We start from the raw sequence: 23476 nt of genomic DNA on the forward strand, positions 1-23476 counted from the left end.
CTACTGTGCGTCAAACTGCATTTGATGTATAAATGCATACAATACATCTATAACTTCACTAGTAACATTGCCTTATTTTAGGTAGTGTTCGTCCCAGCCCCTTATGTACAGAGTGGGAACACTTATTCATGCTAATAGGCATACATCTTCTATCCGGTGTTGGTGAATTTATGTAGAGATTTACACATTTGTGCAGAAAATTAACTTACTGATTCACATTTGTGAATTGAGCACAATGTGTTTTTCTAAGACTATTGCATTTAAATGCAATTTGATAAAAACAGCGGAGGGACAGGTGAGATATTGATTTGCCTTTCCTGAGAAGTGGAAAACCGTTGATCGTTTGATTTCTTTCTTGCTGTCTCCACAGCTTATCTTGCATTGAACCAGTTTGTGCGATTAGCTTTGGTCTTTGCTCACCATATCTCTATCACCCCCGTTCATATTTTCTCTAAATCCTGTGTCTCTCAGTAACAGATACAGCTTGTATGTGTGCGTCTCCTTTACATGCGTTTTTAGCATGACTCTTCCTTCGGGTGTTTGCTTCATTAATCTTTCTTTGAGAGAAGGGTTTTGATGCAACCTCTTTTACTGCGGATCTCCTTACTATTATACGCTTGAAGTCCATGCCTACTGGAGCAAATTACTTTCACCTTTAGATAATTAACTCCCACTTAGCATGCATTTATGCGAGAGTGCATAAGCAGAGTAGTAAAGTAGGACTCCGAACAAGGCAAAAGTGTCAGCCAACACTTACTGATTTGAAGCATATAGCTTGTCTCGCTCTGGATTCTCTTTCTGGTAGCTCTTTGTCTAAGATCCTATATTCCTTCCATTTCTCTTCAACTATTCTCCATGCAAACAGCCATCAGTATTTTTGGTAGAAAAGACAGACTAAAACTAGTGGAAGATTAGAAGACCTGACTTCCTTTGGAGCAAAGTCCTTTGGAAAAACCATGCTTAGCAAGCTTAGTCCTGTACAACCAGAACTGTAGATGTAAGCTGTCAAGCCCTACCTTTTAATTTGGACATGAAAATCTGCCCATAGATAGTGGGATTTTACAAGGAAACACACCCACCCTACCTACAGAGCCTTTGCATTAGGAACAACAGTCTTCACGCCAGGGTCTGAGAATACAAACGTGGGGCACTGGAAAGACACAAGTCTTTGAATTTTATTTTAATTGGATAAAAGTTTTCCTACGCAGACAGCAAACATTCCCAAAGGCCAAGCACTGGTAAAGGTTATAGTATATAAAAACAAAAACCAGGATAAAGTGTGTTTTCTGGCTTTTTTATTTCACTTGTAATGTATGATGCTAAGAATCCATTGCCTATAAGGGTGCATGAACACTAGTTTTATCTGGTAGAACACAGTACTGGTGTTTTATCTCAAGCTTTCCGGTATACCAGATGTTCAATCATTAGCATTTACGGTGCGCACATTACCAGTAAATGCTCCTTAATCGTCGGTGAAATATTGTGTGCTTTTGGGAAAATCTGATTTTATCAGCTTTTAAGCGTGAACAATGGATTCAGTAATTTTTGGGGCCCAGATTCCTTGTGAATCAACTTCTAAAAGAAGAGGTGCAGTTTTAAAACTACAGCACACATTTCCGTTTTTATTTTCACTCCATTGTGCCCAGCGGGTATCCTTAAAGAGTTTTATAGAGTTGGTTGGTAGCCGAACCATGAATTAACTTTAATTGTCTCTGTGAAACCTTGCTCATACACTTAAATCTCATTTGTGCTGTATGTGTCTCAGAAATGTCATCTCTCGAATATGGATAAAAACATTTTATATCTTGGAAGATTCTTAGAAAGAATAGATTCTACAAAACTTTTTTAACCAAAGAGACCATAAAAAGTTAGTTAGAGTGTTTTATCAGCCGTACCGTCTTACCAGTGTTTCTCTGAGTTGAGGTACAAGTACTTTTAGGAAGCCTTATGGTATATTGGGCCGATTAAATTGGCTGGCTGAAGTACAAAATATCAAATTTGATAAAAGCCTCCTTTTTTCTCATCGCCTTTGCTGCTGATGTCCGACTCGTGCCGTAAATCCAATAGTATTGTCATGTTAAGCTGAGCGTACCTGTATTTTAGCCAATGTTTTTTTTTTTTTTTTTTTTTAACGTGCTCTGGTAACCAGTTTGGGAAAACAAAGGAATGCTTCTTGCGGTTTTAGCAAACTTCATGTTGTTCTGTCACCTCTTAATCATTCCCAAGAGCACTCTGCTAAATATGTCGCTTAAACAATATGCTTGTATTTTACTTCAGAAACAAAACATTTCTTCTCTTGTGAAACATTTTAAAATATTTGTTGTACAATACCACCTCCAATATGCTGTAACTGCGGCTATTAAAGATAATTTGTATGAAATATCTATTTAAATAACTGAGCTAAAAACTGTTGTGAGATACAAAGTAATATTAAACCTGCTTGAGATTGCTCTTTAAGGCTGTTAGCTGTTTTGTCATACATTTTCAATAAATCACTGTTAAATCCGGTAGTTTTTTATAACTATTATTGTTTTTTCTTTTCAGGTAGAGCAAATTGAACCAAAATGGATTTGTACGATCCCCAGACATTAGGCGTAATGGTCTTTGGCGGTTTCATGGTGATTTCCGCCATTGGAATCTTTCTTGTCTCCACTTTCTCAATGAAGGAAACCTCCTATGAGGAAGCCCTGGCCAAACAGAGGAGGGTGCTTGAAAAGACCCAGCTGCCGAAAGTGGAGAAGAAGAAAAAAGAGAAAACCGTTGATAAAAAAGGCAAATCCAAGAAGCGGGATGACAAACCAAATGGGAAAATACCGGAACAGGATTCAGCCCAAGAAATGAATGACTCTTCCAAGGAACTGGATTCTGAGCCGGAAGTGATAACTGAATTTCTCATACCCGAGCCCCTTGCTGTGACCGTTTCGGCTCCTCCACCTCCTCCCATTCAGGAGAAACCTGTTCCATCTCCCAAAGACAAGAAGAGAAAGGAAAAGAAAATTGCCAAGGTGGAGCCTGCTCATACAACCCCAGTGGCTACAAGTCAGATTTCCACTTCAAAGCCTTCTCCCATTGTAGAGGTAGTTGCTAAAGAAGTGCCTATTCTTGCTGTACCCCCAGTAACATCACAGTCTAGTGCTCCACTTGCTGTTCCACCTCCTGCTAAGAAGAATGAAGTGCCCTTGCTACCTGTTAAGAAGGTTGAAGTTACTTCTGTGCCTGCTAAGAAGGTTGAAGTTATTCCGGAAGAGCCAAAGCAGGAAGCTGCTCCTGCTAAGAAGAAGACTGTACCAAAGAAAAAAGCTGAATCAAGTAAGAATATGTAGCTTTGTTTTTTAGGCAGCAGGAAAAGGGAGTGATTACTTATGATCCTTTTATAAAGGGGCAGAAAGGTGAAGCTAATGTGTCATATTAACAGGGGCAAAGCCCATGTGTGTAACTTAACTTTGTTCAGTTTGGAGGGTGAAAACTGGGACCTTAGTAAACCATTCTTCGTCAGAATCTTGTTTGAGAGTGATCTGTTTTTCTTATTGTCTTAATCTACGTTTGCAGGCTCGAGCCGAACTTTACTTACGGTACTAGTCCTCACTGACCACTTGCTTAACGAAGTATTAGCTCATTTTTTGCTGAAGCCTCCATTTACCCCTTGCTGACGATAAATGCCCTTCCTCCCGTTGCAAACTGTATCCTCCTCTCCCTATCTTGGAAGCCACTAATCTCCTGCAGTGTTTCATAACCCCCTTTACTGGCTGTCGTGTCCTTAGGGTGACATTCAGTTATAATGCATTTTTACATCTCGTCCAAACACCGTTTTAGCTGTCCCACTTAGTTCATGCAATATACAAAATGAACGCATATCCACTGGCATAGAGGTCTTTGGGTCTTCCCTTAGCATCCATTGGCCAGTCACATTTTGCTTCCACCTGCTAGAGCATGGGGGATTGGGTCATCCAACTTTACCTATTGGCTCTCCAGCAGTGCGGAAGATATCATTAAGTCTGACCACTTGTGCTCATCCACATAAAAAAGAGCGCTTACGTCCAAAGACCATTCTTTACTCTGCCAGTAGTTTTTCTTTCTGTTCTTTATTCTCTTTTTTATTTTTTATAGTCCTCATTGTAGTTTAAGCTATGTTTAGGTTACAGTAATTCAAAACTGATAATACGTTTTTAATATTTGTGTGTGTTTTGGATTAAAACTAAAAAGTCTTTCTAAACCTGTTCTGAGCTTACCTGTCGGGGAAGCATTTGCTCTCTTCACTTAAAATGATATGTGATAGTTATTGTTTGTAAATGGTCAACATATTTCGGCGAGGACACATTTTCTTTTTTTCTTTCATTTTTGTCGCACATGCATGCAATTAAAATAATATTATGATCTGTTTACTACAGAGAGAATTAAAGCTGTTTTCTCCCCCGCTTATTCTAGTATATCCCCTTCAGTATATTACACTCCCTTCCATCTTCTACCAAGGTTTACTCCTAGTTTAAACTTGAATCTAAAACCAAATAAATGTTATCAAAATAGTGTTGCAAAAACTATGAAAAAAGCGTAGTAATGTGCTGCACATTTTTTAGTGTCACAAAATTTCCTTCTCTGTCCCGCACTATCCTGGAGGGTCTGAAAATTGTTTAGGTCAGGACATTAGGAGGTAGTCACATATCCAAATTCTGAAATTGGAAGCTTGACTGTATCGAACTTTCAATCCTACAATAGCAAAACCGATATCATATCTGTAGAGGCCATTTAAAGTATCTATTCAGCAGTGTGAATGTTTAACTGACAGGTCTCCACATCAGCATGATATACAGTTCCATTCTCTGTAACAAAACAAAACAACCTTAACCTGCTCCTGCCAGACAGAGGCATAAAAGGAAGAGGTTTCTGCCTCATCAAACTCTCCTGGAGACCGGCACAGAGCAGAGGCTAAAGGGCAGTTCTAACCTGCTCCTTTAAAAAATCCGGATGCCAGAGAGATCAAACTTGCTCAGACCTGGGTCAGTAATATTTTGGAAAGTTGAGACCTCCTGGTGCCTTGGATTAAAGCAGGGAGGCAAGGGTTTATCATTTCTTAATCGGAAATCAGTACTGTATCTTTCTTAGTTGCTCACCGCTGATGATAGTAGGATTACAATCCCAGTTGAGTCAACTGAAGAGAGGCTTTCATAAGAGCATTCCCTGACAGCAGTGAACGAGGGAGTCCATCAAGAAGAGAGGCTTTCTTCTTCACCTTCACTTTAAATGTCCTTGGGTAAAAATAATCAAGTGCTTTCCAAAAGAAGGACACTTTTTCAGAAGAAATCATTTTTCTTCAACAGTCTAGAGATTTTGACTCTGTATCCTCCATCAAGATTTGAAGAAGCATGTAGACATGGTAAATGATTCACTTGCCTAGCTGCCTAATTAGTACATTTTAAGACTTCTCCAACTGTGAATGGGTAATGGCATCTGGCAGAGTATAACCATCAGTGGTCTTAGAGCTCAGAAGAACAACGGCTGTCCATCAATTGTCTCGTACAGGCAGAGACTTAAGAGCTAATTAGTTATAAGTTAAATAATAGTAGGTGTTTTGGTGCTCACTCTTGTCCCACCAAGTGCTTAAACTTAAATGTCTGCCGTGGCAAGGATGGTGGTGCTGCTGCATCATGTCACAGAAGAAAAGTTCTCAAACCCTCCGGTCGGGCAAGGTCAGCAGTTTGATCCCATCAGGAATCTTGTAACCTCTCCAATTGGGAAAGACAGTGCTAGGTTGCACGTGCTCCATTAAAAAGCAGTCAGCTCAAAAGAAAGATCGTGCCACTTCGTGCCTCCGCTACGGAAAGACAAAATGCCCCCCTCTCCCATTAGCTTTGCATTATTAAACAAGGGAATCTGGCACACCCGGCAGGTGGGTTGTTCATTAGTTCTATTTTCTTTATTTTAAATTGTGAGTTATAAACACGCACATTAAAAACAGCCGTTACTTTGGATGATAACAGTGACCACATGTGAAATTGGTAAAGACTATGTTGTCCGACGGTACAATTACCAAGTTCAGAACTTTGTCTTCCCGGGGTATTGCACTCATACTTAACTATACTATACCTTGTCTCTGCCATGTCTGATAAGGGACGGTAAAGTGAGTGAGCAAATTCATTCTTTAAAGTTTGACCATTCAAAATTACATTGTCTCCATCAGAATGCTGAACATAAACTGTATGGACAACTATAGACTTTTTACAGGTAGTCATGCTGGCCATAAAGAGCTTCACAGTCTCTAATACTGTGACTCTTGGCCGCATCGCTTATGGCTCAACTACTCCGTGTTCAGTAAGCATACTTTAATTTTTATAGACTTAAACCGGATGTCTGGATTTGCTTCGAAGGGACAATTATTCTAGAAGGTGTGCAAGTTTAATATCTCACTAAACCACCTAAGTTTTAGGATATCTAAGAAGTTTGAAAGTTCCTCATCTTACCTGTCAGAAGAACTCCTTATCCCATTTGCCTCATTCAGCTGTCTTATTGACTCTGTCATTCATTTATTCAGCTTATCTCTTCGGAATTCTTGACTGGATAGTGACACCAAAAGGGATCCTGGCAACTCCTTTACAAGCTAGTCTCCACGAAAGTTGGTCACTGGTTTGATTCCACCAGGACATGAAGCAGGGAGCCTGTCCCCTTCCTCTTCGTATCAGAAGGGACAAGGTAATACTTTAAACATTCTTCCCTGGCATAGTGGAGGACAGGGCAGTCTGCCCACCACGAGACCCTGCAGTTCTGTGCCTGCTAACACTTGGAGTTGGACAGAATAAATAATGGAATCTTCATTTATTATTTTTTTCCAACTTTACTATTCATCAATCAAGTGCGTAATTGAAAGTAGTAGGGTGCCATTTTGGGACTGGTTGCGGTGTTCCGAAGTCCCTGACAAAATCAGGAATTTATATATTGAGTAGCAAATGGTGGCCCTAGGGTGACACCTTGGAGAGAGTAACAGACTGAGAGAAATTATTTGGGAGAAGCTCCTGATGCAATGTTTTCCATATGGGCCAACCAAGAAAGATAAGTATTACAAATGTCATAGGGATGCATGTTAAATGGAATTGACAGACTAAGCATGTACAGAGAATGTTCTATTTCACTTGTCCATCACCCGTACAAATATTTACATTATCCCCAGCGGACAGGTCTCCATCCTGTGTTTTGACACTCCTCATTCATTTTCAGGGTGAACATAGCAGCGCGCAAGCGCTGCTTTTCGACCTGTTGTAATCTATTCTGTGGGCTTTAACAATGCCCATTTCATGCCTATTTCTTTCATTTGTTCCAGGGATTGCCTTTTAAAAATCCCATAATGTCATTAGTAAATACTTGTCCCGCCTAAAGGCTCTGTTGTTACGCCTTGCAGACTAACCCCGTTACATGGATTATTGCACAATCAGCCATATACTTTAGTGAGGGTCAACTACTTTTTTCTTTTGTCTCTCCCCTTCACGCTCCATGGCTCTTTGAAGTTTCGAACAGTGCAAACTCGATCAGCGGTATTGGAGCGCTCGTCACATTGTCACCTAATCGGAGTCATTTCAGTTTTGCTTTCATCTCTCCCCTTCGCTCTCCATGGCTTTCAAAACTCCTTTGTAATTGGTTAATTCTTTAGCATAAAACACAGAAATCTTCAAAGCGGCTCTCCAAGCACAGCATAATACAATGTTCACTGCACTTGGGAAACTCGCTCTGGAACGCTTTGCAGGACATTCCTTTTACAAAAACATTTTTGCTCTTAACTCAGCCTGTGGTGGTCCTAGGACAATAGGACCACCATCAAAACAATCAACATGTTATGCTCTTTCTAACTACTCATTTCTGGGTCCCCACACGAGGTTAGTGGGGACCCCAAAATACTAACCCCCTCCCACCATTCAGTGTCTTTTTAAGCTGTCTCATGGCTGGACCTTTTGTTTTATGGCTGGGAGTAGTTTGTGTTTTAAAGGCCTTGTTTGTAATATTATTCTAGTAGACCTGCTAGTCCTGAAAATGTGTGATGCACTATGCCCTCTAGGGGCTAAATATATGGTTCAGTTGCATTACTTTCTGCCATTCTGTTTTCATTTGGGTATGTCCTCTAGGGGGCTGACTATATGGCCACATGACAATGTTTCTTGCAAATGCTATTTTTTTTACTGAGGTGTCCTCTAGGCGCTTTTCTAAGCATTGCAGTCAAAATATTACAATGTTCGCGGCACTCATAAACACACCCCATAATTCTTTGCGGGACATTCCTTTTACAAAACATGTTTGCTCATAACTCAGCTTGCGGTGGTTCTAAGACAATGGGACCACCTTCAAAACGTTCACTGCAACATGCTCTTTCTGTCTAGATAATCACTCTTGGTCCCACACTGGGTTATTGGGGACCCCAAAATAATAACCCCTCCCACCATTCAATGTCTTTTTAAGCTCTCTTATGGCTCCAACGTTTGTTTTACATGTGGTAGTAGCTTGTGTTTTAAGGGCTTTGTTTAAAATAATTCCAATGATCCTGCATATAACTAAAGGGCTAGCAGACCTACTGGAATATTATGTGGCAAAGAGTGCCAAGTTATGTGTCAAGAAAAGTAGAGTTATGCATTTATAACACCAATAGCACTAACTCAAACAAATGCAAGACCTATTGCATTGCAAATACTTGTTAAGTATACTCCTCTGTCATGAATTTGCCCTGTTCCGGTTGTATGGTATACATGTATATAAATTATGTCGTAGTGTGCTGTGTAAGATAAGATAATTTACTTTCACCGTTGAGTGAATCATGAAGTTCATCGCTCTCTAGAGTGGAGAGCTAGACTATCCAGCTTGACGTTGTATGACGTTTTTACATAATACTTAGAGAAACATCAAATACATAGGTTAGATGCAGCCAGATCACAGAACCTTTTAGAGTAACATTGTTCTGGATGAACTAAATCTCTATAATAGACATGAGTGGATCCCTCCCACCTTTAATTCTCTCTTCTTGTTCTGTTCAATTCCTCACTCATGTATATTTTCCAGATATAGCTCTGATTGTGGTTCAAAGCATAGGTATAGGAAGTAAGTCCCGAAGATTGGGTGATGGATAAGGTTATGTCTAAACTTGAGTCTGAAATGTCAAAATACAGGATGACCTTGTGGGATATGATGCTAACGATATGTAATGGCAGACAAAATGGTTATGTTCATAGGATATGGGGTGCATGGGCAAGTCCGTTGTTAGTATGTTGTTTTGTGTTTCGGGAATATTATTTGGTTTCTTTGTATAAGGATGTTGCTAAATTAAAAATAATACTTTATTTGAAATGCTGGACATGACTGGGCGAGTCATATTGCTTATTTGTGTGCAAGACACAGTTTTACACTGACCTGAGTTACAAAATTTCACTTTTGACTTTACTTTGTTTAACCATGATAACTTAATCTTTGTCAGAGTTGCGAGTGATGGGCAGCGGCATTCATTTTTGGGCAGTAGAACTTACTTTTCTTAAACAGACTTAGGCCTAGAGAAAGAGGTGGAAAGACCGGAGAGAGAAACGAGGAGGAAGAGAAATAAAAGTAGATAGCGATAATGGCAGAAAGCTGGATAAAAAAATAGATGTTAAAGAGTGAGATAAAGAGGAATGACGGTTAGATTAATGAAAGAAAGAGGCATGAGGTGGGACCAAGACTAAGCAGCCTTGGTATTTGGCAGTCCGGCTCTCATCAGCACCTTCAAAGAAAAAACTTTGGCCCCTGCACTTATTTTGTTGCAAATTAAGCACAATAAATATTGTATTAAAAAATATTCTTTGCACACTGAAAAATTGTATACTACCAGTATGCAGTAGAGAAGGTTTCACCTTGAGGCTTCAGCAGTTGTTTCAACAGCCAGGTACAGAGAAGCCATCAACTCTTTACACCACTTCCTTTGTTATACCAACTCAACAGCACTTTATCAAGAGCGCATGCAATCATGTCCTTGACTCACCCCACCCAGGCCTTGTCCCATCTTACTTGGCTTGGTGTATGGATAGGGCCTTCTGTTATATCACCTCCTTTTAGGTGTAGCCATTGTGCTTGCTTCTTTGCACAGTGGAGCTGCAAGAGACTGGCTCAACAACTTATCCAACTCACATGCAGTTTTAATTACAGAGCAACAGTCATTTCTGACAAACTTATAATCCTTGAACGATGTAGAGATGTAGATCCTAAAAAGACAGGTACATAGGTATAATCACCATTATCATTCTAATCACATGCTTTGGCAAATGACTGGTGACCGCAGACTTGAAAGAAAAGTAAATGGGAGGGAAGAAAACTGATGCTGTCAGTAGGAGTAAGGCTACCAACCCTGGGGCAGAAAGATGAAACCCTCAACTGTGAGGTATTGAAATATTCTGACTAGTCAACTTCGTTCACAGTCAAAATGCAAACCTAGCCATTAAGTGAAGGAATGTTGTAGCGCTTCGAGCACTTAGCTGCCCAGCCCAAACAGTTTTTTGATGAGCGTAAACAATGTCCGGTGCAGATGAATGCTCCCAGTTTAGCCATAAGTAGTGCTGTTTCTCTAAATCATCCCTCGGACCAGAGATTGGAATTTTTCTTATTTTATTTTTAACTTGCCAATTTTTTTGAAAAAATTTTTTGTAACCAAACACCTTGAGGACCTTCGTCTGCCGATTGTTTTCCTTCTACCCGATTTGTTTCCATTTACCTTTTTACCTATTCTTATGAGGCTTCCTCACTGGGTTATTAAATAGGTTTGCATTCATGGACACTAGACTCATATTATGACACTGATTGAGGTTTTGCAGCTTGTTGCCTGCCAAAGAACGTTGTCAGTGTCACTGTGACAACACCGTCTTCCAGCAAAAATGTTATAGAATCAGTTTTGAGTCTAAAGGTCATGTAATATCACATGTATCCATCCTTCACGTTTTGTTTTCGCTTGGCCTACGCTACCGATGTTAGGCAGGGATGGGGAATTGCCCGGGACATCTGGGATGGGGAATTGCCCGGGACATCTTGTTTGGGGTCAAGGGCAACAACTTGTTATGTCTACTTTGTCCTTGGGACAAGTAGGCCCAACCCTCTGCAGCACAAACCCTTTGGCTGTCTGTTTACAGAGAGTGGAACTCTGCAGTTGAGGTAATGTGTTTCCAAAAGATAATACTGTTCGAACTTGTATTTATGGTTCATTATTTGAAAGCCTTCATTATTAGGGTGAGTGCTGTAAATAAATGTTTTAAGGTCAAACTTCACTACTGACGTTGGTTCCAGTACAAAAACAAAAAACATGTATACACATGTTTGAAAAGTTTAGGCTATGAGGCTAAGTATAATGCTCCCAGAATGCTCTCTGATTAGATGCAAATGAAGTGTCATTTAGTAAAATGTGTTGATGCATGCTAGTCTTTCCCAAAAATATTTCTAATGGAAAATCAGTGTAACCATTTTCAACACGAATATGGGAAGCATGAAAATAAACAAACACTGACAAAGCCAACTGATCTGACATATTTTTATAAGTCTTTTAGTTTCATCAATGCGTGTCTTGTTTTGACATGGCTTTTGTAACACTTTATTGTTGTGGGAGCTAACAGGCCCTCAATATTGTAACAAACACTGGCAAAAAAAAAAAAAAAGTTTTTGAACTCTAAAAGCACACATTGCCACCAGTGGCATAACAAAGGCCCCGTAGCCGCCCTCCATTAGGCCCCTTCAGCACAGCACCTGCCCTGAGTGAGTCTGGAGAGAGGTCTCCTCCATGTTCTTTGTAAAGGGGCACCCTCCAGTTTCGTTACGTCACTGATTGCCACTGTAGTTCCTGACACTGAACAAAACTACTTTGTGTGCCAATATGCTCCTTGTGGAAGAGCAGAATGCGATCACTCACAGTAAAGCTAGCCGAAAGAGAGAGAAATAGAAGTTTAATAAAAACAAAATGTCTTTGTTAACACCAGACCTAATTAGGGACCAAGACCCACATGTAGGTAGCTTTTTGCATGTCCCAAACAGCGACTTTTGCTGTTTGCGACGTGCAAAAAGCACATTGCGATGCACAAACCCAGTTTTGCGATTCAGTAACCGGGTTACCGAATCGCAAAACGGGTTTGCGACTCGCAGTTAGGAAGGGGTGTTCCCTTCCTAATTGCGACTCGCAGTGCAATGTAGGATTGTTTTGTGACCGCGAACGAGGGCGCAAACCAATCGCAGTTTGCACCCATTTCAAATGGGTGCTAACACTTTCGCAAAAGGGAAGGGGCCCACATGGGACCCCTTCCCCATTGTGAATGTCACTGTAAACATTTTTTCAGAGCAGGCTCTGAAAAAATGAAACGAAAACATTTCATTTTTCGTTTTTGTAATGCATCTCGTTTTCCTTTAAGGAAAACGGGCTGCATTACAAAAAAAAAAAAAAAAACTGCTTTATTGAAAAGCAGTCACAGACATGGTGGTCTGCTGTCTCCAGCAGGCCACCATCCCTGTGAGGGCCACTATTCGCAAGGGGGCCGCAAATTGCGACCCACCTCCTAATTATTCATTAGGTGGGCATTTGTGAAGCCCTTGCGAATCACAGATGGTGTCAGGGACACCATCCTACATTCGGATTTGCGACTCGCAAATTGCAAGTCGCTCTGACTCGCAATTTGCGGGTCGCAAATCTGAACCTACCTACATGGCCCCAAATTCTTAAAGAAAGTCACAAAAGTGCACCCATGGTATATTTCGTACCCCTATAAAATATTTGTGAACTGTATTTTAGCATGGGTAAATACGCATGTGTAGATTTGCTCATGTGAAAATCTATTGAGCATTTGCAAGTTCATTTTCCCTCCGGCCACTTTCTTCCCAACCCTGGAAGAAGTTCTAATTCTGCCATTGTCAGGAGTAAATGTCCAACCTTTCTTATTATGGGAAAATATTAGAGAGAAGCTGGTGAAAATCTTTAAAACATGCAGGTTAGTAGGTTTGCAGACTCAAAGGCATTCCAGCCCTGGAACTATTGCTTACTGCTTCCTCCAGCCCCAGTATGCAGATCTGCAGAAAGGTGGCAAAATAAGGAAATTGCTACAGTAGGGATTGAAACTGCAAGTATTCAAGCCCTACTATGATAGTAGCCCTGGCATAATCAGAGAGGCTATTATCAGAGCTCTTACATGAGATTGCTGCCATAATTTGTCCCCACACTACATGGCACCAAAGGGACAAGTAGATCTTTTTACAGGACAAGTAGATTTGAGAAGCAACCTGTCCCCTGGACAAGTAGATATTTTAATAAATTCCACACCCCTGTTAGGTGAATCACTCATTCCATTCTAGTTCCATCTTTACTCTATTCTGCTATGGGTTTTAGTTGAGTCGCCTATGGATACTATTGTTTTTGGAGTTCTTCTGAGCCAGTGTTTCCATCATTAGTACTAATTGTAATGGTGATATGGGACCATCCTGTGACATATCTTTCTGCACGTGTATGATACCAGACTGTGCTTTGGGCTCACATATCTTCTACGTAGTGGAACAGTAGGAGGCCATGAACCATTTTAAGACCGTTGTGAAAAAACCCAAACATATATTTAACATATTTTTCATCACCTTCTGAAGAAATCACCCCCTCGCCCCCCACCCTCTCCAAATTCATACTCCGCCTCATGGGATAGTAGCACTGCATATCACCTCATGATGGGTACATACTCAATAAAACTGGCAGCTTTGTCACTTTTCTCCCTAGGATGCCTGCTGGTTGTGAAGCCGGACTCACACAGATAGATGAAATGGGTCATAACTGCCTCTAGTTGAAGGACATTTTTTTGTGACACGTTTTAAACGTTTACTTAAGCTGGGCAATAAGATTTGCCTTCAACAAACTTGGGGTCTAATTCTTTGGAGCCATCGCATTCTCATGTGAGGCACTAAATCTGTCTGGGCAAATGGTATTGTGTGCTTCGACTTTTTTGCTATCTTGTTACGGCCTCCCTGTACCAATATTGCCATACAGATCCTCTCTCTCCTTTATGCTTGGGGTCTAAGTCTTTGGAGCCATCGCATTCTCATGTGAGGCACTAAATCTGTCTGGGCATATGGTATTGTGTGCTTCGACTTTTTTTGCTATCTTGTTACGGCCTCCCCGTACCAATATTGCCATCCAGACCCTCCCCCCCCCCCTCCCCCCCCCCCCTCTCCTTTATGCTTAGTGCTATCAGTCTCAGTTGAGCCTCCTCTAATCCCCTGTCTAGAGTGGCTCTTGATCTTTTTATATTTCCTGATACTAATCTGACTATGCCTCCATAGCTTCCAACCTGGCTTTCAGAGTGGGTTATAAATTGTTCATAGTAATGAATGCTTCTCCGTGACAGACTGGCATCCCATGATGTCCACATGAGTGGCGGCCCTCACTGCCTTTATCATTGGGCCATCTATCCATTATTTTGTGGCGTCCCTCATTTTAGTTCGGAACTGATTAAAACACTTTTATAGATCTGCTTTTATGATGGAACTGGCTTGCTATGCTGTGCCTCCCAGCTCTGTCTAATTTGTAGTATGATAAGTGGTGGCCAATACTTCAGCCACCAGATTTCCTGAATTGTTCTGGATTTCCTAGACATTTATCTTGAGATACTTGCCAGTTGTACTAGTTTGAGTTTCACAGATTTCCTGGGATCTGTCGGTGATGGTTTGAACTCTGAGGTGGAGTAACTAAGAGCTGTCACTACCCAAACTTATTCCCAGATCACCTGTTCTGCTCTCTCTGCATCACTGAGCATATGTTATGTCATTAAAGCATCTTTCCTCCAGGAGTTTTCAACATTAACTCGTCTGTGTGGTTCCAACTATCCCTGTATCTTTGGCTTACTGCTTTCACTCCTCATTGGTACCAGTTTCTTTGAGCTTGGTCTAAATGAGACTTGGACTCAAATGTGCAGAGTACCACACATTTGCCCGGAAATTTTCACCTACTGTCAAGTTGTAGCCCATAGTCATCCTCTCGGCTTTGCTGCTTTGCTACAAGGAAGGAGTACGCCCTTCACTATGTTCTACCACTCTGACTGGTGACTATTTTGTACCTCTGCAGTTGAACGCTTAAAGGCTGCATCTTCATTTTGCACCACCTCATGAGGACTGTCCTCCTATTGAATGTGATAGCTTGCTCCGTCAACATAGGTGGCCCACCATCTTTCAGCCTCCAGTCTGCCCTGAAGCTTCATTGTACTGTCACCCTTGACTCGCATGTGACAGGCCTTGTGTTACGTTTCTGATTTCGCCTATTTTTCCCTCTGGCACTAAATCATAATGCTTGTTGTACTGCAGCCCTCATTTTGTGGTATCTCGACCCTCCTCAGCTTGCCACAGCAGAAGGCACGCTCGAGTCACTGATCAGCATGGGCCTGGGCTTAGGGCATTACTATCAACACAGTAGGTCTCAGAGCAGAAGGGCAAAATCTAACAGTGCCTCTGCAGTGGTAATTCCTGGATCCGGTCAAAGCAACTGTCCATTCTCTATTAAGTGAGTGTGGTCGGGGTCTCCGCTTGGATCCATCTACCAAATGCTTCATTCTCTCACCTGCTCTTCGTGTCATTCTTGTTTTTGGAAATTTTTGGCAGGTGTGTTGCCCACTGATTCTTCAGGTCTCAACAGTGGTTTAATTTGTTGCACCATCTTGTTGGTTTCGTAGCATCCTAGTTACAGAATCAGGATTCATCTCCTATTCGTCCAGAAAGAGCGGTCCCCTCATATTTCAGCGAATTGGTAGCTGCAGGCAGCAAGAGAAGATAGCTATCCACAGGAAGGACTGTATCGTAGCAGAGCGAGCACCCATCAGCTCAGTTTCAAGTAATGGCCATGCCCCTAATCTAAAATGTTTTCACACTGGTTGCCCCTCAAGGTGCCATCATCACTTATATGTTCCTTCTTTCACTAGTGAGTTTTGAGGTCCTCTGTGTCCTTTCAGGTCTGGTCGTGGTGGTATCTACTCAGAAGAGTTTATGTATATTCCAACACTCACTATGATGACAGCACTGAAGAGTTGAAAAAACTGTATCAGTCTGTATCTTTTTCTGGAAGAAACACGTTGACGAGGATAAAACCAGAATCTCCACAATTTTCTCTAAAAATATGTAAGTCACATTGAGTTGGAGGGGTTAGTATTTAGAAAACACAGCAGCATGGTCAAAACTATTATGTTCTGAGTAATATGGGCCCATTTCTTGATCGGTTCACTCCTTAAATTTTGGTTTCTTCAAAATATTCTTTTCAACAGGCTCACCATCACCTCAGAAGCCTTTTCGAAAACACGGGGTAGGAAAGTTCCGAACTGCTACTTTGTTTCAGGGTTCACGAGTTACTTCATGCCATATGAGAGTAACACACTGGGATCACGTTTTACTTTCTATTTTGGCCTACGTGTTTTTCTCTTAAAACTACCAGCATGCAAAGTTGGAACCAGACTGGATGAACTCTCCCTCCTGACGTAGGAGTTACTAAAAGGTCTGCTGCATATTGTCTAGGCCCAAGATAATTCTAAAGTAATCTAGAAATATGTGACAGAAACATATCAAAAAGCAATTTGAATAATTGAAATTCTGCAGTGCCAAAATCCAGCCTCACCCATCTAGGGTATGAAAAAACCTTGACTTCCAGTAAATACAAAAGCAGTGCAACTATATCAGAGCTAATTATATGGTTTGAGCAGAGTGCTCGCTCAAATCTCTTAGGGACATTATGATTATGCGAGGGTCCGCCTGTGAGTAGTGACCTTCCAGAAACATTCATTGATTTGCTTAACACAGATAATTGCCTGCTGCACATGTACACATTTGAGCTGGTACCCACCTTCCCCTTCCCACCACAGAAAGTTTTGTTCCGGAATTAGCCAAGTCCTTTTGATTTTTACTAAAACTATATATTTAAATGTACTTGCATAGAGTGGTTCAGCCAGTCCTCTTCATCCTTTGATGTGCATCAATGATTAATGGGTCCGCCCATTTCAGTCTTGGGCTAATTCATTGTCCATTGTGAGTGATGGCATTCTACTCGTATGCAAGATACACGCCCACTCTGGTAGCACCTTTTAATAACAGTGATTACTGTGGTGATGTGTTCATTTTTAATTAAAAAGAACACTTACAAAAGAAAGTGAGCATTGCCAAAGCCAAAAGATTGTTAGCCAGCACAGACCTATTGGCGTTACCAATCTCTGTTGGCATTTTTCTTATTCTCACCACCTTTCCTTCTCTGCTTCTACGTTCATGCTCTTTTAGCCTCCTGTTAAAGTTAACTTCAAGACCCTGAAAACACAGAAATGACTTTGGTTGGAATTAATTTTACAACTGATATGCTTCATTTATTTTCAGAAGACACAGGTATGTTTCACCCAGAGTGCCACAAGCAATAGGAATAGAATTTGCAGTACAGAAATAACAAGCATTGGCAAAGCCAGTAGGTCACGCCTAAGAGACATATTGGCTTTGTCAATGTCTTTTAGTCATGTTGTGCAGCGGCGTGGCTGAAAGTTAGGGGGGGGGGGGGGAAGCGCTATGGTGCTACCAGTGCTGGTTGCGTAACAGTGTTTTTTTTTCTGATGGGAGGGGTGGGGATAAGCAACACAATGCAGCAGTGGGGGCAGGGCAAGCATCACAACATGGGAGGGGGATGGAGCAAGCAACACAACGCTTGAGAGGTATTGGGGTGATGGGACAAGCAACAATTGCACAAGGGGGCTCAGGGGCATGGGGCAAGAAAGACAATGCAGGAGGGGGTGAGTGCAACAAGGGAGGATAGGAGGAGGGACAGCCTGCAAGCACATGCAATCTTATGGAGTGGTGCAAAAAAAAATTTAAAAGTAGCGCCGAAAGTTTGAGGACATTGCACAATGAAGAGGTTCCTGGGCCGTGCTGCAAGGCAGAGACAACATATGAAGAGGAAGGGCATCGGGCACATACTGACCACAGAGAAACAAGGAAGTGACCGCGACAATGAAGCCAACCCACTGTAAGCAATGGGTAGGCGCTAAGCTCCATGCGATGTCCCACGTGAGATCTAATGATTGGTAGGTAAAAAGTTCTGAACTAAGAACCCGGTCAGTGATGACTTGGAGGGGGCGGTCAGCCTAATACTGCACATTAACACTATTGAGGCCCATGGGGTATAATGTGCACGTCAGGAATGTTGCCTTATTTCAGTTCTAAACCAGATGATAATGCAAAACCAAATCTGCTCCACATAGTGCACATTGAAGAGATAATGGATGGGTGCTTGCAGCACGCACACACGCTCACTCTCAAAGCTCACAAAAATATACAAACCTGATGTGTCCACAACTCAGTGAAAATATGCAGTTTCTGCAGAAAGTTGTACGCAGCGTTCAACGCTGAGGACTAAAAGGAACAACAGTGTTTTATTTTTGTTGAATTAATATGTTGGCCAAAAGCCTTGCTATTATGTTTTTCTAATGTATTATATGCACTTTAGGAATGCACCTTCTTCCCCATAATCGGCTTGTATTATTCTACTGAGTTATTTATTTTAACTATGGTTATCTTATTCTATATTCTGTGTTGTGCTGTGAAGTATGTGCTTTATGGAGTGGCTGTGCTCAAAATGCGACTGACTGAAAATGTAAAAACTATAACATCAGTGCACTAGGTTGTTAGAATCCTGTCTGTAAAGCAATATGCAGTGCCCTGGGCTCCTCCCCTAAAACGCCCTTGAAATGTAGGTCAAGGACAATATTATAGCTCTGAATGATGAAACGGGACAAACAATCTGAGTGATCCCAAAGTGCTTAATAAACAGCCTGCCTGTGAGCTTTACTGCAATAATTCCATCTAATGTCTCTAATATCTTCCTAAGCGGTAAATGTTTGAGTGGATAAAGTTTATAGGAGGAAAATATCCGCTTAAAATATATGTTCCTATGAAACACTCCTTTTTTGCTTGTTGTTCACACACACACTTACAAACCTGTCCTAAAAGAGATTCCTTGTGAAACGAAGTGCCTATTATATGAGGGTGCCAGGCACTGGAGTGTGACACCAGTTGAACTGCTGTGTCTTTAACAAATGTGGGCCACAGTTGGATACCCAGGATTAGTCCAGATCGGCTGGACCCACTCCGTATTTTAAGGATAACCTAACCACTGACTAATTACATAAGTTTTCTTTCAAATCAATGGAAGTACTTTTTTATGTGGATGACAAACTCCAGCATGAATTTGGATATCCTGGACCTACATTGGACATCTTACAGTCACTTGGAATTTTAGCTATTACATATGAAAAAGGCTGACGCAAGAATGCTTGCCACATTGTGAGTTGGTGCTTAGAGTGCAAGCTCCATTTTTGTGTGTGTGTGTGTGTGTGTGTGTGTGCGTGCGTGTGTGTACATCTTACCATGCTTTCTTCATATCTGAATTAGGTGAATAAACAGGACAGTCGGTACATCAACTTGGCTGACAGTTATCTTCCAAAAACATTTCCTATGATCTCTGAACTAAACGGAGACAAGGCACATATAAAATGGAGGCACTTGAGCTGAGCTGCTTGTTTCTGTGAACAGCGCCCAGAAGCTGCAGCAGAGGCAGGGAGTGCTGCCAGGGTATGATAGGAATGCTGGTGCCCCGCACATCAGAGTAGGCTGTGTAAGACCAGATAGTAGGTGGACAACAAAAGCTGTTAAAATATGCCATGCACTTACTCTCAAAGGTCTGCCCCATTGGATAAAGAATGAACAATGCACTACAAAAAGCACTGATAGAATAACATGCTTGCACAAAGAATCAACCAAGCGCTACAAAAAGCAGAGTAAGAGTAAACCACTTGTTAAAAGATTGAATAGGTGCTTCGAAGAGCATTTAGGAATGAACCAAGCACAACATAGAACATTGAAAGAACAACCCGCTTGTGCAAAGAATGAGCCAAGCGCTACAAGGAGCAGTGACAGAATAATTCACTTGCTCAAAGAATGAACATAACGCTGCAAAGAGCAGTGACCGAGTAACTCTGCTATTTAAGCTAGCAGGCTGAATGATGATAGAGATGCTTACAAAACCCTGGCGACAACGCAGGTAGGGCGCAACCTGAGCTGCATCTACCTATAGCTTCCAGAAAAAAGAGTTTAATTCTGTTTTTTAATGGATGCGCATTTCTGATGCCGTAGAGCAATGCTAACCTTAAACCGTACTCTGAGATCATAGGGGTGTGGTTCATGTCACAAAAGGAAGGCGAGCCTCAGCTCACACCTGAAACCCTGCTGACCTCCTTCCAATTTCAACAGAGATAAACAAAAGTTCGAAGTTAGAAAATAATGGACTAACAAGGATGGCTGTCAGTATGACAAGGGAAGGAGGACAGAGCGAAAATGAGGAGGCTGGATTGATTTGCCACAGAATATGCCCCCATGAAGCTGTGGGTGGAAGGAATCGGTACTTATTTAATATCGAGAAACCATGTCCCTGCTCACTTTGCAGCACTGAAGTTAAAAGCAGTTTTAAGCTGTGCTTGATTGACTTTCTGAGCTGCAGTCCACTGAGTGAAAGGGCCGCTGTCTAATGAAACCATATGCCCTCCCACTTAGTGCATGAATCTGAAGAATACAAAAGAAGTAAGAAAGGTAGCACTATGGAGTCAGTAGCTGGCAGAGGGAGTGTGGGAGGGGCAGGAATAGTACCTGTATCACGTTGGGAGCAGCGGACGAGCGCTGATTAACTTGAATAAATTCGTGCTTGGTCCCTGCTCCACAGCAAGCATCCGAAGTGGGGTTTTCACAGCACTGCCCAATTAAGAATGCTGCAAAGAAGAATGATGTTTAAACAGACAAATGTTAAGCAGTGGACGGCCTCCAAGCTCTTCTTGTAAACAATAGTGTCTTGCAAGCAAGACTCATGCGCTAGTGCCTTGTCTCTCAGGCTCAACCTTAACAAGCATTTGCAATGCAGTGGTTCTCATGTTTGCGTGAGTTAGAGGTATTAGAGTTGTAAATTCGTAACTGGACTTTTCTTGCCACATAAATTAAAAATGAAAATTAAAACTGTTGACATAAGCAAGTCAATTCAAAGTGCACGGCCACCGTGAGCGCGAAGGAGAGACACTCAAGGAAAAAGAAGTTCACTTGCAGTCAAGCATATCGGCAAATGTGCAGTTATCCATGTAACAGGGTCGGTCCCCAAGGCGGTAACAAAACCGCACCATGGTGGGACAAACAAAGCATTTACCAATGTCTTCAAAGGATTTTTGAAAAGCAAGCCCAAAAATGAGTGAAAGTGATGGGTGTGAGGTGACCATGGTTAAAAGCCCACTTAGATATCAACACGTCATGCTCGACCTAAAAAGGAACAGCAAAAATTCACAGGACCTTAATTCTGGGTATAAAAATTGCTTCATGATGACTTTTTGCCAATTGTAGAACAATCTCATTGATATGGCTGTTTCCCCATGAGATGATAGCGACAACCAAGCTCTCTGCACATCCTTCTTAGCCTCTACAATCAACAGCAGTAAACTGACGAAATGGGTGAAGGGTAATATTTTAACAGCGACCAATGATTACAAAAATGGTAGATGGGAAATTGTGGCAGAAGATGCGAAGTTCCAGATTTCAATATACAATGTAGTTATATTGACTCTCTTTCCCCTGAAGCACACTGACTTTGCACTGGTTGACCTGATTAATTTGCATGGTATTTTGGTCAACCGGTTAAGACCATCCTTTCAGGTAGTAAGGAAACGGGTAGAAACCATGGATAGATCACTGAGATGGTTCTCTAGTTCTTGCCGACAGGCCAAATTACAGCTGTTGGGAGCATTATAGGTAGGGAGTCGCCGGGAGATAAGAGCAACTAGGACTGCATACAAAACAACATTGAAAAACGCTAAAAAAGAGTGGGAAACTAAAAATTGGAATGCCCTAGTAGATGCTCTCCATGAGAGGGATGCAAAACTGTTTTGGAAACTGGTGGCAGAAAAGGGACATCCCCAAAACGTGAAGAGCTATCCAGCATTTCTGCCAGAAACCTGGGTGTCGCACTTTGGAAATCTTTACAGAGCGGTTCCGCCTAGCTGCATCAGCGAATCTTCATCAACATTGGAGGGGCCTTCTACTTCCTATACACCAACTTCCGGGGTAGCTACTTTATCTAATTTTGATTTGGGTAGCTTTTCCCTAAAAGAAACTACTCTGGCACTTCAAACACTACGCAAAGGAAAGGCCCCTGGTCTTGATGGTATTCCAGGTGACCTGTATCTATCCCGACCCAGAACTTGGTCTTTATATCTAATTGCACTTAGCAATGGGATTTTGAGGGGTGGAGGGCTTCCCTCTACATGGCAAGGAGCGATAATAGTCCCTGTTTTTAAAAAGGGGGCAAGGGAATTACCAACCAACTATAGACCAATAAGCTTAATTGAAGTGAGTCAAAATTTATTTTGTAAGCAGGTCTTGACCAGACTGCAGACATGGATAGAGGATTCTCAGATCCTCTCCAACTTCCAGGCAGGATTCGGGAAACGAGTTAACACAATAGACCAGGCGTTTTTGATTCAACCTCCTTTGCTGGAAATACCTGATACTCAATAAGAGCCACTTGTACGTGGCTTTTATTGATTTAAAGTCCGCCTTTGATCTGGTCCCACGGGACTTGTTGTGGAATGTTTTGGAGTCTTATCAACTTGATAAAGAACTGCTGAGACTGATAAAACATCTCCATGAGGGAACATACGCCCAGGTACGTTGGTCTCAAGGTGGAGACCTGACAGAAGCTATACCCGTTGATAGGGGGGTCAGACAGGGGTGTGTTTTAGCTCCCACACTGTTTAACCTCTTTATCAACGGTGTGGTAGATCAGCTGACGCATTGTAACCATGATGCCCGGAAGCTAGCAGGAGTCCCGGTCCCCATTCTCATGTTTGCGGACGACACTCTATTGATTTCAAGAACCCCAATGGGCCTCCAAAATGAGCTTGATGCCTTTTCTATCTTTTGTGCCAAGAGGGGCCTTGAAATAAATCCAACTAAGACCAAGTTTATGGTTTTTAATCCGCACAAGTCATTCAGGTGGAAAATGACCGTAGCAGGACAATTGGTAGAGAGAGTTAGCCAATTTGATTATTTGGGGATCAGACTAGCAGACGATCAACAATGGTCGGCACAAATTGAAAAGAGTCTGTCTGTCATCCGGCAGAGGTCAGTAGTGATAGGGAGGAAAATTGCAAACACCTCAGAAGGGGAAATCTCACCTGCCATTACTGTATACAAGGCAGCGGCAGTGGCGGCCTCAATCTACAGTGCCGAGTTATGGGGACACTGCAACTCCAGAAGCTTGACAACAGTTGAAAATCGTTTTATACGTAATTTTTTGCGTCTGCCGATGAGCACACCTCTCACACCCCTTGGATTTGACTTAGCTCTAAATGAGATCCACAATGAAATTGCCCTGAGACCACTTATGTATTGGGTTCGTCTTTGGACATCTGAACATCTGACCACCTATCAA

At 41.8% G+C, this 23476-nt stretch overlaps 1 protein-coding gene across 5 annotated transcripts in view; it reads left to right on the forward strand.

Annotated features, from left to right (window-relative positions):
* The window catches only part of RRBP1 (ribosome binding protein 1), a 287797-nt gene that overhangs the window by 17618 nt on the left and 246703 nt on the right, over positions 1–23476 (forward strand). For all 5 annotated transcript variants that reach the window (XM_069234754.1, XM_069234756.1, XM_069234753.1 and 2 more), the window contains exon 2: positions 2545–3309. In XM_069234754.1, the coding sequence (XP_069090855.1) occupies positions 2565–3309 (745 nt within the window). In that variant the 5' untranslated portion in view covers positions 2545–2564. The remainder of the gene's footprint in view (positions 1–2544; positions 3310–23476) is intronic.

The sequence above is a fragment of the Pleurodeles waltl genome, chromosome 5 (assembly GCF_031143425.1).
Source record: "Pleurodeles waltl isolate 20211129_DDA chromosome 5, aPleWal1.hap1.20221129, whole genome shotgun sequence".
Classification (NCBI taxonomy): Eukaryota; Metazoa; Chordata; class Amphibia; order Caudata; family Salamandridae; genus Pleurodeles; species Pleurodeles waltl.